This window comes from Panulirus ornatus, chromosome 65 (assembly GCF_036320965.1).
Source record: "Panulirus ornatus isolate Po-2019 chromosome 65, ASM3632096v1, whole genome shotgun sequence".
NCBI lineage: Eukaryota > Metazoa > Arthropoda > Malacostraca > Decapoda > Palinuridae > Panulirus > Panulirus ornatus.
The window spans coordinates 1,152,657-1,169,875 of record NC_092288.1 but is presented as its reverse complement, the minus strand read 5'-3'; the positions used below and the strand labels follow the sequence as shown (position 1 = coordinate 1,169,875).

The 17,219-nt window shown below is 41.1% G+C and overlaps 1 protein-coding gene across 5 annotated transcripts in view; it reads left to right on the top strand.

Annotated features, from left to right (window-relative positions):
- The window catches only part of LOC139746567 (uncharacterized), a 133,215-nt gene that overhangs the window by 63,095 nt on the left and 52,901 nt on the right, over positions 1–17,219 (top strand). For all 5 annotated transcript variants that reach the window (XM_071657931.1, XM_071657928.1, XM_071657929.1 and 2 more), the window contains exons 8-9: positions 3,151–3,316; positions 13,971–14,091. In XM_071657931.1, the coding sequence (XP_071514032.1) occupies positions 3,151–3,316; positions 13,971–14,091 (287 nt within the window). The remainder of the gene's footprint in view (positions 1–3,150; positions 3,317–13,970; positions 14,092–17,219) is intronic.

Here is a 17,219-nt window from a genome sequence, read left to right as displayed (position 1 = left end):
GAGAGATCTATCCAGAGCATGCTAATAAAGTTCAGACATATGGAGAGGATGAGTGAAGGACTAGGAGGATCAATATATCAGAGACAGGCCAGCAAGGTCTTTGGAGCTCATCAACACTTTTAATGTTAAGCACTTTAAACTAAATGTACTCGTTGCTAGTGTGTAGCATTAGGTCAGCTTCATAACTTGTCTGACTGGAAGAATGAAACATGATCCACCATTTTGTTGAGAATAAGAGTGACCCTTTTTTCTTTTATTTGTGCATACTTTCACTTGCAAATACTCGTTTTTTTTTTTTTTTTCAATTTTCCAAAAGAAGGAACAGAGAATTGGGCCAGGTGAGGGTATTCCCTCAAAGGCCCAGTCCTCTGTTCTTAACGCTACCTCGCTAATGCGGGAAATGGCGAATAGTTTGAAAGAAAAAGAAAGAAAAGAAATTTAAGTATGATTTTTTTTTGTTATGGATGAAAAACCTTTTTTATCTCTCAAACTTGAACTTGAAGCATGAAGCCCATCATGCTTCCCCTCAAACTTTTCCCTTTCTTTACCCATCTTGATGGTCTAGTATTGTCCACCTGGTTTGGGGATTTGAGTTCATTGCCCTCATGTAGCAGTGTTGGGTCCACTGTGATGGGATTGGGGTCTTTGCTGAAACAAAGGCACCCCGTTAGTGGCAGATTTACCCCCACTAGATTTCTGTCTTATCATAGATATGAGGGATGGGCCTCAGGAGGATAAATAATCAGTATAAGAATCCAAAGTTTGAGAGACTATACTCCTTTGTAAGTATTGAAAGGGTTCACATACTAGACAAAAAGGTTTTCATTATCCAAAACCCCTATCTTTAAAGAATTTTGAGTGAATGTTGAACCTGTTTTGTACCAACATTAACATGTGAATTCATTTAATCTGTTTATCTTGTAATTCTTTTTTTGTAACAACAAGTCTTGTGGTAAAAGTGCTGACATTGTAAATGAGAGAACAAAAAGATGTTCTGGAAGGAGGTAAATAAAGTGCGTAAGACAAGGGAGCAAATGGGAACTTCAGTGAAGGGCGCAAATGGGGAGGTGATAACAAGTAGTGGTGATGTGAGAAGGAGATGGAGTGAGTATTTTGAAGGTTTGTTGAATGTGTTTGATGATAGAGTGGCAGATATAGGGTGTTTTGGTCGAGGTGGTGTGCAAAGTGAGAGGGATAGGGAAAATGATTTGGTAAACAGAGAAGAGGTAGTAAAAGCTTTGCGGAAGATGAAAGCCGGCAAGGCAGCAGGTTTGGATGGTATTGCAGTGGAATTTATTAAAAAAGGGGGTGACTGTATTGTTGACTGGTTGGTAAGGTTATTTAATGTATGTATGACTCATGGTGAGGTGCCTGAGGATTGGCGGAATGCGTGCATAGTGCCATTGTACAAAGGCAAAGGGGATAAGAGTGAGTGCTCAAATTACAGAGGTATAAGTTTGTTGAGTATTCCTGGTAAATTATATGGGAGGATATTGATTGAGAGGGTGAAGGCATGTACAGAGCATCAGATTGGGGAAGAGCAGTGTGGTTTCAGAAGTGGTAGAGGATGTGTGGATCAGGTGTTTGCTTTGAAGAATGTATGTGAGAAATACTTAGAAAAGCAAATGGATTTGTATGTAGCATTTATGGATCTGGAGAAGGCATATGATAGAGTTGATAGAGATGCTCTGTGGAAGGTATTAAGAATATATGGTGTGGGAGGCAAGTTGTTAGAAGCAGTGAAAAGTTTTTATCGAGGATGTAAGGCATGTGTACGTGTAGGAAGAGAGGAAAGTGATTGGTTCTCAGTGAATGTAGGTTTGCGGCAGGGGTGTGTGATGTCTCCATGGTTGTTTAATTTGTTTATGGATGGGGTTGTTAGGGAGGTGAATGCAAGAGTTTTGGAAAGAGGGGCAAGTATGAAGTCTGTTGGGGATGAGAGAGCTTAGGAAGTGAGTCAGTTGTTGTTCGCTGATGATACAGTGCTGGTGGCTGATTCATGTGAGAAACTGCAGAAGCTGGTGACTGAGTTTGGTAAAGTGTGTGAAAGAAGAAAGTTAAGAGTAAATGTGAATAAGAGCAAGGTTATTAGTTACAGTAGGGTTGAGGGTCAAGTCAATTGGGAAGTGAGTTTGAATGGAGAAAAACTGGAGGAAGTGAAGTGTTTTAGATATCTGGGAGTGGATCTGGCAGCGGATGGAACCATGGAAGCGGAAGTGGATCATAGGGTGGGGGAGGGGGCGAAAATTCTGGGAGCCTTGAAGAATGTGTGGAAGTCGAGAACATTATCTCGGAAAGCAAAAATGGGTATGTTTGAAGGAATAGTGGTTCCAACAATGTTGTATGGTTGCGAGGCGTGGGCTATGGATAGAGTTGTGCGCAGGAGGATGGATGTGCTGGAAATGAGATGTTTGAGGACAATGTGTGGTGTGAGGTGGTTTGATCGAGTAAGTAACGTAAGGGTAAGAGAGATGTGTGGAAATAAAAAGAGCGTGGTTGAGAGAGCAGAAGAGGGTGTTTTGAAATGGTCCGGGCACATGGAGAGAATGAGTGAGGAAAGATTGACCAAGAGGATATATGTGTCGGAGGTGGAGGGAACGAGGAGAAGAGGGAGACCAAATTGGAGGTGGAAAGATGGAGTGAAAAAGATTTTGTGTGATCGGGGCCTGAACATGCAGGAGGGTGAAAGGAGGGCAAGGAATAGAGTGAATTGGAGCGCTCCGATGTGGTATACCGGGGTTGACGTGCTGTCAGTGGATTGAATCAAGGCATGTGAAGCGACTGGGGTAAACCATGGAAAGCTGTGTAGGTATGTATATTTGCGTGTGTGGACGTATGTATATACATGTGTATGGGGGTGGGTTGGGCCATTTCTTTCGTCTGTTTCCTTGCGCTACCTCGCAAACGCGGGAGACATCGACAAAAAAAAAAAAAAAGAAAAATTGTAAATGATGATACCTTGATATCAAAGTCATTGAAAATAATGATAACTTTATATCATGGTAAATTGAAAGTAATCATATGTTTATATCAGAGTAACTGAAAATGAGGTTAACCTTGTAGCAGAATAACTTTCATACATGGTACACAAAACAAGCTTACACAGAGCTGAGAAAATACAAAGTATAGCATGAATATTTTCTCTTCCAGCCGCAGTCTTTTGGTGACTTGGAGATCAAATGATAAATATAGATTTTCAGAATTTGAGCTTCATTTGTGGCATAACAGCAACCATAGTATTAGTTGTCGAGGTGACAATACCACTTATGGACGCATCACTCGCATACCTCCGAATGGGAAGCTAATAATTCAAAGTGTGAGTAAAATCAAATAATTTTATGCTTAATATTATGCATATTATGATCTAGTTTGTGCTGTGTAACCTTTTCCCTGTGGATGATATATACATAGGCAAACTTATTTTTTTCATACTCTGTGGATGGCACAAATAGGAATTCCTTTCAGAAATTATAGCATAAATGTTGTCCAGTGCCACCCACCATGTGTTATCGTACAGTAGATCAGTTAATGTTCTTTCATATGGGTGATTTATCGTCAGAATGTTGGAGAGAACAGTACCGCATCCACTAACATCCATACACAAGCTGCTATGTGTAATTTACCAAAACCACAGATCCCTAACCACATCTAGGCCCCACAGACCATTCCATGGTTTATCTTGGATGCTTCACATACCTTGTGTGAGTCCATTGACAGCACGTCAACCTTAGTATACCACATCATTCCAGTTCACTATCTTGTGCATGCCTTTCACCCTTCTGCTTTTCAGGCCGTGATTGTTCAAAATCTTTTTCACGCCATCACTCCATCTTTAGTTTAGTCTTCCTGTTCTCCATGTTCCCTCCTCTTCTATACATGTCCTCTTTATCAACCTCTCCTAACTCATTCTCTCTGTATGTCCAAACCATTTCAACACACACTCTCATCCACACTCGTTTTTTACTACCACACATCTTTCTTACCCTTGCAATGTTTACTTGATCCTCATTCATTTAATTTCCAGTACATTCACTCTACTCCACACATCCTTATGTATAGCCTATGCCTCGCATCCATATAATGTCATTGGGAATTCTATTCTTTCATTTTCATTTATTATTTATTCTTTTATTATACTTTGTCGCTGTCTCCCGCATTAGCAAGGTAGCGCAAGGAAACAGACGAAAGAATGGCCCAATCCACCCACATACACATGTATATACATACACATCCACACATGCACATATACATACCTATATATTCCAATGTATGCATATATATACATACACAGATATATACATATATACACATGTACATAATTCATACTTCGCCAACCCGCCACACATGAAATGACAACCCCCTCCCCCCGCATGTGTGCGAGGTAGCACTAGGAAAAGACAATAAAGGCCACATTCGTTCACACTCAGTCTCTAACTGTCATGTATAATGCGCCAAAAACCACAGCTCCCTTTTCACATCCAGGCCCCACAAAACTTTCCATGGTTTACCCCAGACGCTTCACTTGCCCTGGTTCAATCCTTTGACAGCATGTCGACCCCAGTATACCACATTGTTCCAGTTCACTCTATTCCTTGCACACTTTTCACCCTCCTACATGTTCAGGTTCCAATTGCTCAAAATCTTTTACACTCCATCTTTCCACCTCCAATTTGGTCTCCCACCTCTCGTTCCCTCCACCTCTGACACATATATCCTCTTTGTCAATCTTTCCTCACTCATTCTCTCCATGTAACCAAACCATTTCAAAACACCCTCTTCTGCTCTCTCAACCACACTCTTTTTATTACCACACATCTCTCTTACCCTTTCATTACTTACTCAATCAAACCACCTCACACCACATATTGTCCTCAAACATCTCATTTCTAACACATCCACCCTCCTCCACACAACTCTATCTATAGCCCATGTCTCGCAACCATATATCATTGTTGGAACCACTATTCCTTCAAACATACCCATTTTTGCTTTCTGAGATAATGTTCTCGCCTTCCACACATTCAACACTATTCTTTCATACATACCCATTTTTCCCCTCCCAGGTAACGTTCTTTCTTTCCACACTTTCTTCAGTGCTCCTAGAACCTTTGTTTACTCCCCTACACTGACTCATTGCCATCAGAAAACAGCTGACTCTTCCAGCACCCTATCATCTCCACAGACTGCATGCTTGCCACTCTCTCCACGACTCGCATTTACCTCCCTCACCACCCTGTCCATTAACATGTTGACATCACACACCCCTCCCATAAACCAGCTTTTATTTGGAACCATTAACTCTCCTTTCTTACTACTTATACACAAGCATAATAACCTTGATAAAACTCACTGCTTCTAGCAGCTTTTCTCCCTCACCGTATATCCTTAAGACCTTCCACAAAGCATCTTATCAACCCTCCCATATGTCATCTCCAGATTCATAAATGCCTCATACAAATCCGTTTTTTTTAATATTTCTCACTCACTTTCTTTAAAGCAGACACTTGATCCACATATCTCTACCACTTCAGAAATCACACTGCTCCTCCCCAGTCTGATGCTCTGTACATGCCTTCACCCTCTCAATCAATCACCCTTCCATACAACTTTCCAGGTATGCTTAACAAAGGTATATCTCAGTAGTTGAACACTCACCAGTATACCCCTTGCTCTTATATGGTGGCACTGTATATGCATTCTGCCAATCCACAGGCACTTCACCATGATTCTTACATATATTGAATATCCTTACCAACTGATTAGCAACACAGCTACACCCTTTCTTAATAAATTGAACAGCAGTACCATTCACTCCAGCCCCCTTGCTGGATTTCATTGTACACAAGACTTTCACTGCCTCTTCTCTAATTACCAAACCACTCTCCACACCTCTCTCACTTTGCATACCAAGCCGATCCAGACACCTTACATCTGCCACTCTGCCATCAGACATAGTTAACAGTCCTTCAAAATATGCTTTCCATCTCTTCCTCACTTCATCACTACCTGTTATCACTTCCCCTTTTGCCCCATTTCACTGATGTTTCCCTTTGTTCTCTTGTCTTTCACACATTTTCCTCCTCCCAAAACGTCTTATTCTCCCTGAAAAGTTTACATATACTCTCTCACCCCAACTCTCATTTGTTTTCTTTTCCAACCCCTTCACCTTCCTGTTGACCTCCTGTTGCTTTCTCTTATACATCATCCAGTCATTTGTACTCCTTTCCTGTAGGTGCCACCAAAATGCCTCTCTTTTCTCTTTCATGAGCAACTTCTTCATCCCTCCATTCACTACCCTTTCTAATTTGCCCACCCACCTTTTGATGCCACATGCATCTCTTGCACATGTCAGCACTGCTTCCCTCAGTACTTCCCATTCCTCACCCACCCCTCATTTTATTTACTCTCACCTTTTGCCATTCTACACTCAATCTCTCCTTTCCAGGCTCACTTTCTCTCACCACTTTATTCTCCCCAGAATTGTTTCCTTTTTTATGAAAACCTCTACAAATCTTCACCCTCACCTCTGCAAGATAGTGATCAGACATCCCGCCATCTGCCCTCTTAGCTTATTTAATCCAAAAGTGTCATTTTATATGTCTATCAGTTAATGTGTAATCTTATGCCTACTGAAACTCCACAAACTTCACCATTTCCATTCATGATACTAAATACCCTGTGCACCCCATTATACCCTTCTCTGCCACACCACTTCCCTTCACATGTAAATAATTCATCACTGATACCTAGTCTTGTACATCAAAACTGCTGACACACTCTCTCAGCTGCTCCCAAAACACTTGCCTCTCTTGATCTTTCATCTCATGGCTAAGTGCATAATCACTATTGTAATTATCACCCATCTCCCACCATCCACTTTCAGTTTTACCTGTATCAGTGTAGAATTTAGTTCCTTACACTATATCACACATTCCCACAACTCTTGCCTCAGTAGTGCTACTTCTTCCTAACTCTTGTCCTCTCACCATCCCATAACTTTACTCCCAAGACATTTCCAAACAGGTCTTCCCCTTTACCCTCGCATTTTGTTTCACTCAGAGCCAGAACATCCAAGTTTCTTTCCTCAAGCATACTACCAATCTCTCCCCTCATCTCATCTTAGTTACATTCACACACATTCAGAAACCCTAGCATGAGCATTCAATGAGAATGAGCACTACCTGGTTGGCTTCTTCTTCTGTTACCTTTTCAGAAATTGAAATACAAGAAAGGGGGATTTCATCCCCCCACTCCCACCTCTTTCACTTGCCATCTCAAACACACAGAGAATATGGAGGTAGAATTCTTTCTTCCCTACTCCATATATATCTATATTTATTTATTATACTTTGTTGCTGTCTCCCACATTAGCAAGGTAGCGCAAGGAAACAGATGAAAGAATGGCCCAACCCACCCACATGTACATGTATATACATACTTGTCCACACACGGACATATATATACCTATACATTTCAACACATACATATATATATATATATATATGTATATATATATATATATATATATATATATATATATATATATATATATATATATATATATATATATATATGGTGTGGGAGGCAAGTTGTTAGAAGCAGTGAAAAGTTTTTATCGAGGATGTAAGGCATGTGTACGTGTAGGAAGAGAGGAAAGTGATTGGTTCTCAGTGAATGTAGGTTTGCGGCAGGGGTGTGTGATGTCTCCATGGTTGTTTAATTTGTTTATGGATGGGGTTGTAAAGGAGGTAAATGCAAGAGTCCTGGAAAGAGGGGCAAGTATGAAGTCTGTTGGGGATGAGAGAGCTTGGGAAGTGAGTCAATTGTTGTTCGCTGATGATACAGCGCTGGTGGCTGATTCATGTGAGAAACTGCAGAAGCTGGTGACTGAGTTTGGTAAAGTGTGTGGAAGAAGAAAGTTGAGAGTAAATGTGAATAAGAGCAAGGTTATTAGGTACAGTAGGGGTGAGGGTCAAGTCAATTGGGAGGTGAGTTTGAATGGAGAAAAACTGGAGGAAGTGAAGTGTTTTAGATATCTGGGAGTGGATCTGTCAGCGGATGGAACCATGGAAGCGGAAGTGGATCATAGGGTGGGGGAGGGGGCGAAAATTTTGGGAGCCTTGAAAAATGTGTGGAAGTCGAGAACATTATCTCGGAAAGCAAAAATGGGTATGTTTGAGGGAATAGTGGTACCAACAATGCTGTATGGTTGCGAGGCGTGGGCTATGGATAGAGATGTGCGCAGGAGGATGGATGTGCTGGAAATGAGATGTTTGAGGACAATGTGTGGTGTGAGGTGGTTTGAGCGAGTAAGTAACGTAAGGGTAAGAGAGATGTGTGGAAATAAAAAGAGCGTGGTTGAGAGAGCAGAAGAGGGTGTTTTGAAATGGTTTGGGCACATGGAGAGAATGAGTGAGGAGAGATTGACCAAGAGGATATATGTGTCGGAGGTGGAGGGAACGAGGAGAAGAGGGAGACCAAATTGGAGGTGGAAAGATGGAGTGAAAAAGATTTTGTGTGATCGGGGCCTGAACATGCAGGAGGGTGAAAGGAGGGCAAGAAATAGAGTGAATTGGAGCGATGTGGTATACAGGGGTTGACGTGCTGTCAGTGGATTGAAGCAAGGCATGTGAAGCGTCTGGGGTAAACCATGGAAAGCTGTGTAGGTATGTATATTTGCGTGTGTGGACGTGTGTATGTACATGTGTATGGGGGGGGGGGGTTGGGCCATTTCTTTCGTCTGTTTCCTTGCGCTACCTCGCAAACGCGGGAGACAGCGACAAAGTATAAAAAAAAAAAAAAAAAAAAAAAAAATATATATATATATATATATATATATATATTTTTTTTTCACACTATTCGCCATTTCCCGCGTTAGCAAGGTAGCGTTAAGAACAGAGGACTGGACCTTTGAGGGAACATCCTCGCATGGCCCCCTTCTCCGTTCTTTCTTTTGGAAAATTAAAAAAAACTGAGAGGGGAGGATTTCCAGCCCCCCGCTCCCTTCACGCACAGGCATATAAATATATACACATGTACATAATTCATATTTGCTGCCTTTATTCATTCTGTCGCCACCCCACCACACATGAAATGACACCCCGCTCCCCCTGCACGCACGTGAGGTAGCGCTAGGAAAAGACAACAAAGGCCACATTCGTTCGAGAGAAAGGTGCAAGAGGCAAAAAAGAGGGCAAATGAGAGTTAGGGTGAGAGAGTATCATTAAATTTTAGGGAGAATAAAAAGATGTTTTGGAAGGAGGTAAATAAAGTGCGTAAGACAAGGGAACAAATGGGAACATCAGTGAAGGGGGCTAATGTGGGGGTGATAACAAGTAGTGGTGATATGAGAAGGAGATGGAGTGAGTATTTTGAAGGTTTGTTGAATGTGTTTGATGATAGAGTGGCAGATATAGGGTGTTTTGGTCGAGGTGGTGTGTGAAGTGAGAGGGTTAGGGAGAATGATTTGGTAAACAGAGAAGAGGTAGTAAAAGCTTTGCAGAAGACGAAAGCCGGCAAGGCAGTGGGTTTGGATGGTATTGCAGTGGAATTTATTAAAAAAGGGGGTGACTGTATTGTTGACAGGTTGGTAAGGTTATTTCATGTATGTATGACTCGTAGTAAGGTGCCTGAGAACTGGCGGAATGCTTGCATAGTGCCATTGTACAAAGGCAAAGGGGACAAGAGTGAGTGCTCAAATTGTAGAGGTATAAGTTTGTTGAGTATTCCTGGGAAATTATATAGGAGGGTATTGATTGAGAGGGTGAAGGCATGTACAGAGCATCAGATTGGGGAAGAGCAGTGTGGTTTCAGAAGTGGTAGAGGATGTGTGGATCAGGTGTTTGCTTTGAAAAATGTATGTGAGAAATACTTAGAAAAGCAAATGGATTTGGATGTAACATTTATGGATCTGGAGAAGGCATATGATAGAGTAGATAGAGGTGCTCTGTGGAAGGTATTAAGAATATATGGTGTGAAAGTTAAGTTGTTAGAAGTAGTGAAAAGTTTTTATCGAGGATGTAAGGTATGTGTACATGTAGGAAGAGAGGAAAGTGATTGGTTCTCAGTGAATGTTGGTCTGCGGCAGGGGTGCGTGATGTCTCCATGGTTGTTTAATTTGTTTATGTATGGGGGCGAAAATCCTGGGAGCCTTGAGGAATGTGTGGAAGTCGAGAACATTATCTCGGAAAGCAAAAATGGGTATGTTTGAAGGAATAGTGGTTCCAACAATGTTGTATGGTTGCGAGGCGTGGGCTATGGATAGAGTTGTGCGCAGGAGGATGGATGTGCTGGAAATGAGATATTTGAGGACAATGTGTGGTGTGAGGTGGTTTGATCGAGTAAGTAACGTAAGGGTAAGAGAGATGTGTGGAAATAAAAAGAGCGTGGTTGAGAGAGCAGAAGAGGGTGTTTTGAAATGGTTTGGGCACATGGAGAGAATGAGTGAGGAAAGATTGACCAAGAGGATATATGTGTCGGAGGTGGAGGGAACAAGGAGAAGTGGGAGACCAAATTGGAGGTGGAAAGATGGAGTGAAAAAGATTTTGTGTGATCGGGGCCTGAACATGCAGGAGGGTGAAAGGAGGGCAAGGAATAGAGTGAATTGGATCGATGTGGTATACCGGGGTTGACGTGCTGTCAGTGGATTGAATCAGGGCATGTGAAGCGTCTGGGGTAAACCATGGAAAGCTGTGTAGGTATGTATATTTGCGTGTGTGGACGTATGTATATACATGTGTATGGGGGTGGGTTGGGCCATTTCTTTCGTCTGTTTCCTTGCGCTACCTCACAAACGCGGGAGACAGCGTCAAAAAAAAAAAGGGGGGGTTGTTAGGGAGGTGAATGCAAAAGTCTTGGAAAGTATGCAGTCGTTGTGGATGAGAAAGCTTGGGAAGTGAGTCAGTTGTTGTTCACTGATGATACAGCGCTGGTGGCTGATTCATGTGAGAAACTGCAGAAGCTGGTGACTGAGTTTGGTAAAGTGTGTGAAAGAAGAAAGCTGAGAGTAAATGTAAATAAGAGCAAGGTTATTAGGTACAGTAGGGTTGAGGGACAAGTCAACTGGGAGGTAAGTTTGAATGGAGAAAAACTGGAGGAAGTGAAGTGTTTTAGATATCTGGGAGTGGATTTGGCAGCGGATGGAACCATGGAAGTGGAAGTGAATCATAGGGTGGGGAAGGGGGCGAAAGTTCTGGGCGCGTTGAAAAATATGTGGAAATCGAGAACGTTATCTTGGAGAGCAAAAATGGATATGTTTGAAGGAATAGTGGTTCCAACAATGTTATATGGTTGCGAGGTGTGTGCTATAGATAGAGTTGTGCGGAGGAGGGTGGATGTGCTGGAAATTAGATGTTTGAGGACAGTATGTGGTGTGAGGTGGTTTGATTAAGTAATAATAAGGTAAGAGAGATGTGTGGTAATAAAAAGAGTGTGGTTTAGAGAGCAGAAGAGGGTGTTTTGAAATGGTTTGGTCACATGGAGAGAATGAGTGAGGAAAGATTGACCAAAATGATATATGTGTCAGAGGTGGAGGGAACGAGGAGAAGTGGGAGACCAAATTGGAGGTGGAAAGATGGAGTGAAAAAGATTTTGAGTGATCGGGGCCTGAACATGCAGGAGGGTGAAGGGCGTGCAAGGAATAGAGTGAATTAGAATGATGTGGTATACTGGGGTCGACGTGCTGTCAGTGGATTGAACCAGGGCATGTGAAGCGTCTGGGGTAAACCATGGAAAGTTCTGTGGGGCCTGGATGTGGAAAGGGAGCTGTGGTTTCGGTGCATTATACATGACAGTTGGAGACTGAGTGTGAACGAATGTGGCCTTTGTTGTCTTTTCCAAGTGCTACCTTGTGCACATGCGGGGGGAAGGGGTTTTCATTTTCATGTGTGGCAGGGTGGCGACGGGAATGAATAAGGGCAGACAGTATGAATTATGTACATGTGTATATATGTATATGTGTGTGTGTGTATATATATGTATATGTTGAGATGTATAGATATGTATATGTTGAGATGTATAGATATATATATATATATATATATGTGCTGTGTGTGGACGTGTATGTATATACATGTGTATGTGGGTGGGTTGGGCCATCCTTTCGTCTGTTTCCTTGTGCTACCTTGCTAATGTGGGAGACAGTGACAAAGTGGGGAAGGGGGCAAAGGATCTGGAAACGTTGAAGAATGTGTGGAAGGTGAGGACGTTATCTTGGAGAGCAAAAATGGGTTATGTTTGAATGAATAGTGATTCTAACAATGTTATATGGTTTTGAGGCATGAGCTATAGAAAGGGTTGTGCATAGGAGGGTGGATGTGTTGGAAATGAAATGTTTGAGGACAATATGTGGAGTGAGGTGGTTTGACTGAGTGAGTAATGAAAGAGTAAAAGAGATGTGTGGTAATAAAAAGAGTGTGGTTGAGAGAGCAGAAGGTGCATTGAAATGGTTTGGACACACAGAGTGAATGAGTGAGGAAAGCTTGAGAAAAAGGGTATATGTGTCAGAGGTGAAGGGAACAAGAAGCAGGAGACCAAATTGGAGGTTGAAGGATGGAGTGAAAAAGATTTTGAGCATTTGGGGCCTGAACATACAGGAGGGTGAAAGGAGTGCAAGGAATGGAGTGAATTGGAACGATGTGGTATACCGGGGTCGACGTGCTGTCATTGGATTGAACCAGGGCATGCGAAACATATGGAGTAAACCATGGAAAGGTCTGTGGGGCCTCGATGTGGAGAAGAAGCTGTGATTTCGGTGCATTACACGACAGCTAGAGACTGAATGTGAATGAATGTGGCCTTTGTGTCCTTTCCTGGGGCTACCTTGCTGGGGGGAGTATTGCTATTTCCTGTGTGGTGAGGTGGTGATGGGAATGGATGAAGGCAGCAAGTATGGATGTGTACATGTGTATGTATGTATATGTCTGTGTATGTATATGTGAGTGTGTGTGGGCATTTATGTAAATATGTGAGTGTAAGCCATTTGCTGTGTGGTGGGGTAGCGACAGGAATGGATGAAGGCAAGTAAGTATGAATATGCACATGTTTATATATGTATGTGTCTATGTATGTATATGTATGTATACATTACTCACCTTCACATTCAAATCACCCATTACTACAACCCGGTCTCATGCATCAAAACTGCTAACACTCACTCAGCTGCTCCCAAAACACTTGCCTCTCATGATCTCTCTTCTCATGAACGGGTGCATAGGCACCAATAATCACCCATCTCTCTCCATCCACTTTCAGTTTTATCCACATTAGTCTAGAAATTACTTGGTTACACTCTATCACATACTCCCACTTCAGAAAATAGGGGTCTTTTGAAAGGTAAGACAATAAAGTTGATAGAATTTCTTTTCAGTCCTTTGAAAAGGAAAGTACACTACACATCTAGAATAGCAGTAGTCAGTGTATTAAGTAATTATTGGTAAAGAACCTTCCTACTGTATCAAAATATTGAAAGTAATGATTACAATATAGACATGACATTGTTACTTTATGCATTATTAACACAAAGTTATTTGCATCTGTGTGAATGGCTTTATTTAGAGTATTGTGATCTAGACATCAGTTTAAGCTATCATCACATGCTTATTCATATATTTTCCCCTTTTTTTGTGCATTCTTCTTCCCATCTTCATCATTTACTGAAAATAAGGGAAGCTTAGATATGTCTAATTAGATCATTAAATGGATGAAAATAGTATTAGTGAATGACAAAACAATCCTCCCTTCGTAGTTTTGCAAATGTAAGAGAGGACTTTGACTATGTATGAACATTCACAAAGAACACAGCTTTGCCCTTTCAGAACAGGAATTACACAGATTATATCTGATAATTACAATGAGCACAGCTTGCTGTTTTTTCAGAACGGCACAAAATTGTAATTATATCCAAGCTTTTGAATGCTACAGTGATTCCATGATTTTGAAAATGATTTTCTAATTAGTATATATGCCAACAGACAAAGTACATCTTCTTCAACCTGAGCAGTGGATGGTACTGTGCAAGAGTGACACCCATAGATGAGCGCTGTGATTCAGATAGCTGCCCATCACTCTTCAGCCATGCTGTAAGGCTCAATGGTAACTGTCTTTTCAAGCCATCTGTCACTCTGTCTGTTTAGTCCTTAAGCCAAATTCCACTGTGAGGAATGGTGTTAGAAAGAATTCTTAAGTTAAATCCCACTTTGAGGAAAGATATCAGGTAGAATATTCCCTAAAATACTTGGTTAGTTTATGGTAATGTCTGTAATCTTGATACCTCAGGCATTGTACATTTTAGTGTAATTGACCTAAACATATTAGCCAATTTACAAAATAAACCCAGACACTTCATCTATTGCTTGTTTTAGAGTGATTGACTTTGGCCGCATAAGTTATTCTGCTGATGACCAAAACACTTGCCATAGATAGATAAATCATACACTTCAGGTATATGCTGGTTTTGATCCAAACACCTCAGCCATGGTACATTAATGTGCTCATTACCCAACCCTACAGCTCAAAACTTCCTAGTTTAGGATGAGACAGCATCGTGAATATTACTTCATCAGGTTGATGAGAGAATTTGTTTTATTCATTGTAGTGTGTATGGTGTTATGTAATCAGAAATCACCAACATACAATCTTTTTTTTTCTTGAATTCTTATTATGATGCTTCAAATGATAAAGTGAAAAATGTTCTGTGGCAAGGTATATTTCATAATGAAAGTGAAAAGAGAAAGTGCAGTAAAACCTCTGTTACCCTTGATTTTGGGACAACAGAATGTTCAAAAACAACGTGTTTTTCTGTTTTGGTTGGCAACCATTGGTTATCCGAAAAAAATTGAAAAATAAAAAAGATGTGTAAGAATTTTTTCAGATTGTGCATGCACCATGCTGCATTGCTTTTCATACTCACCACCTGTTGTTTTGTGTCTCTGGTGATTGTTTACTGCCTCTCAAGTGTTTTCTGGCGTGATGATATGTGCTGGCTTGCACATTTGCATGTTTCTTGTGCCTGGACCACTATTGTAGACAGTGGCCTCATTCAATCATTGTCAGCTACTGCTTGACAGCTTCTTGAAGCAGTCTACATGTTGCATGAAGCACAAGAGGACCGCTTTAATCCACAAAAAGATGGAGTTGTGCAAGAGGCTGGTTAAGGGCAGGTACAAAGCAGCTCTTATGAAGGACTTCAATGTTGGCATGATGACTATTTATGATATCACCAAGAAGCAGAAGAAGAGTGAAGCATTTAGTAGTGCTTATTTGCTTCCATATATTAATTTTTCCTCTATGTAAAATATTTACAAATAGGTAAAATATTTTGAAATATCCAGTCCTCCCTTTATGCATGATCATTATATGCAGTTTTGCTAGCATGGGAGGATTTTGCCTCTACCAATCCCTCATTTTATGTGGTCAAAATTTACTCCTGTGTGAGTCTGTGTGGTAGAAAATGCATATTTGTTTACATAGGACAATATATAATCTATGTGAGATACTCACAAATAGCGAAATGTTTTAAAATGCCCAGCCCTTGCCTTATGCAAAATCGTTATATGCAGCTTTGCTGTCATGTGAGGATTCTGCTTCTACCAGTCCCTCACTTAACTTGGTCAAAATTTGCCTCTATGCAGGTGTGTTTGCAGTAAAAAGTCACCAAAACTTCATAGAGGGTTGGCAGGTGGAATAAGTATGCATTCAGGGTGGAGTGCACCATGTTCCTGCCAGTATGTCAGTCTCGCAGTTACTACTGTTGTGTATGGATCTGTGTTACTTGTGTGATTTAGGTAAACCTGCTGAGGTGATTTTCTTGCAACCTCCTGTGTTTTATGTTCATATGGCATCCAGATGTCCAACAACATCTTCAACCCCAGAACCAGCAGTTAAATGGAAGATAACCTCCCTGACTTTAGAAATGAAGCTAGAAATCTTACAATGTGCTGATGCTGATGAGGGAGTGTCAGGGTAGTAGAAAGTGCTCCTATACTTCGGTAAGGGTTGGCAGGTGAAGTAAGCATGGGTCCTGGGTGGAGCGCGCCACATTCCTGCCAGCTGGTCAGTCTCGTAGTTTCCATGTTTGTGTGTGGATCTGTGCTACATGTGAGATTTGGGTATACTAATGTGATTTATCTGCAACCCAATGTATTTGTGTTTGTTAACATGGCATAAAACATCAAGCATTATCTTCTCCAACCCTAGAACCAGCACTTCAAAGAAAGGGAACCTCTCAGACCTCAGAAATGAAGTTAGAAACCTTACAAAGTGCTAATGCTGGAGAGGAAGTGTCAGCACTTGGGTATGCTTACAACCTGGGTGATTCTATGATTCGCAACATAAAGAAGAATGCAGAGAAAATTCAAAGTGCTGTGCTCCTACCTACTCCATTGTCTGTAGGTAACCACAAGGGTTAGAAATCTGCTTAGGGAGAAGATGCTCTTATTACACATAGAGTATGGGAAAAAAGATAAGCAACCTTAATAACCTTTCGATCAGGTCTAAAACTCTGAAGATTTTTGAGCATCCATATAAAGAAAACAGTGTACCTGAGTCAGAGCTACTTCAAGCAAGTAAAGGATATTTAGATAAGTTTATTCAGTGTCAGAAGCTATGTTTTTTATAATTTTTTAGACAAAAGTCCATTTCAAGGCTGAGCCTTGATTGAAGTATAGAGAGGTTAATAAAAGGGAAAAAGAAGAGACAAACGAAAGTACTTATAGATTTCATAGGAAGTGAAAAAACTGTCTTTTAAAAAGTGCCAGGTCATGAGTATTAGGAAATTCATGAGAGGGTAGACAGCTCCAAAGCTTTAAGGTGTAGGGAAAGAAACATTTATCAAAATGGCCCACAATTGAGTTGCCAATATCTGCTCAATAATCATGTGATGCAGTAGCTTGCCAAGTATTACATGGTCTAGTTAGTGGTGAGGTCACATAAGCAGCTAGCTCTTGGGAATAAGAACCAAAGTAGTTCCTATAGAAGAGGGAAAGTGAACCAAGGGTCAAGTTTTGAAGTTATCCTCGGAGAGTTTATAAGTCGGATCACTTTTCACTTAACTCTGTCCAGTGAGAGTGCAGAGCTAGAACCACTCCAGATGTGAGACTAGTAATCCATACAAGGATGGGTCAGTCCTTTGTATAAATTGAGCAACTGTTCAGAGGAAAAGAAATTTTGACATCTAAACAGGACTCCCAGTTTCTTAGATGCAGATTTAGCTATTTCTGTAA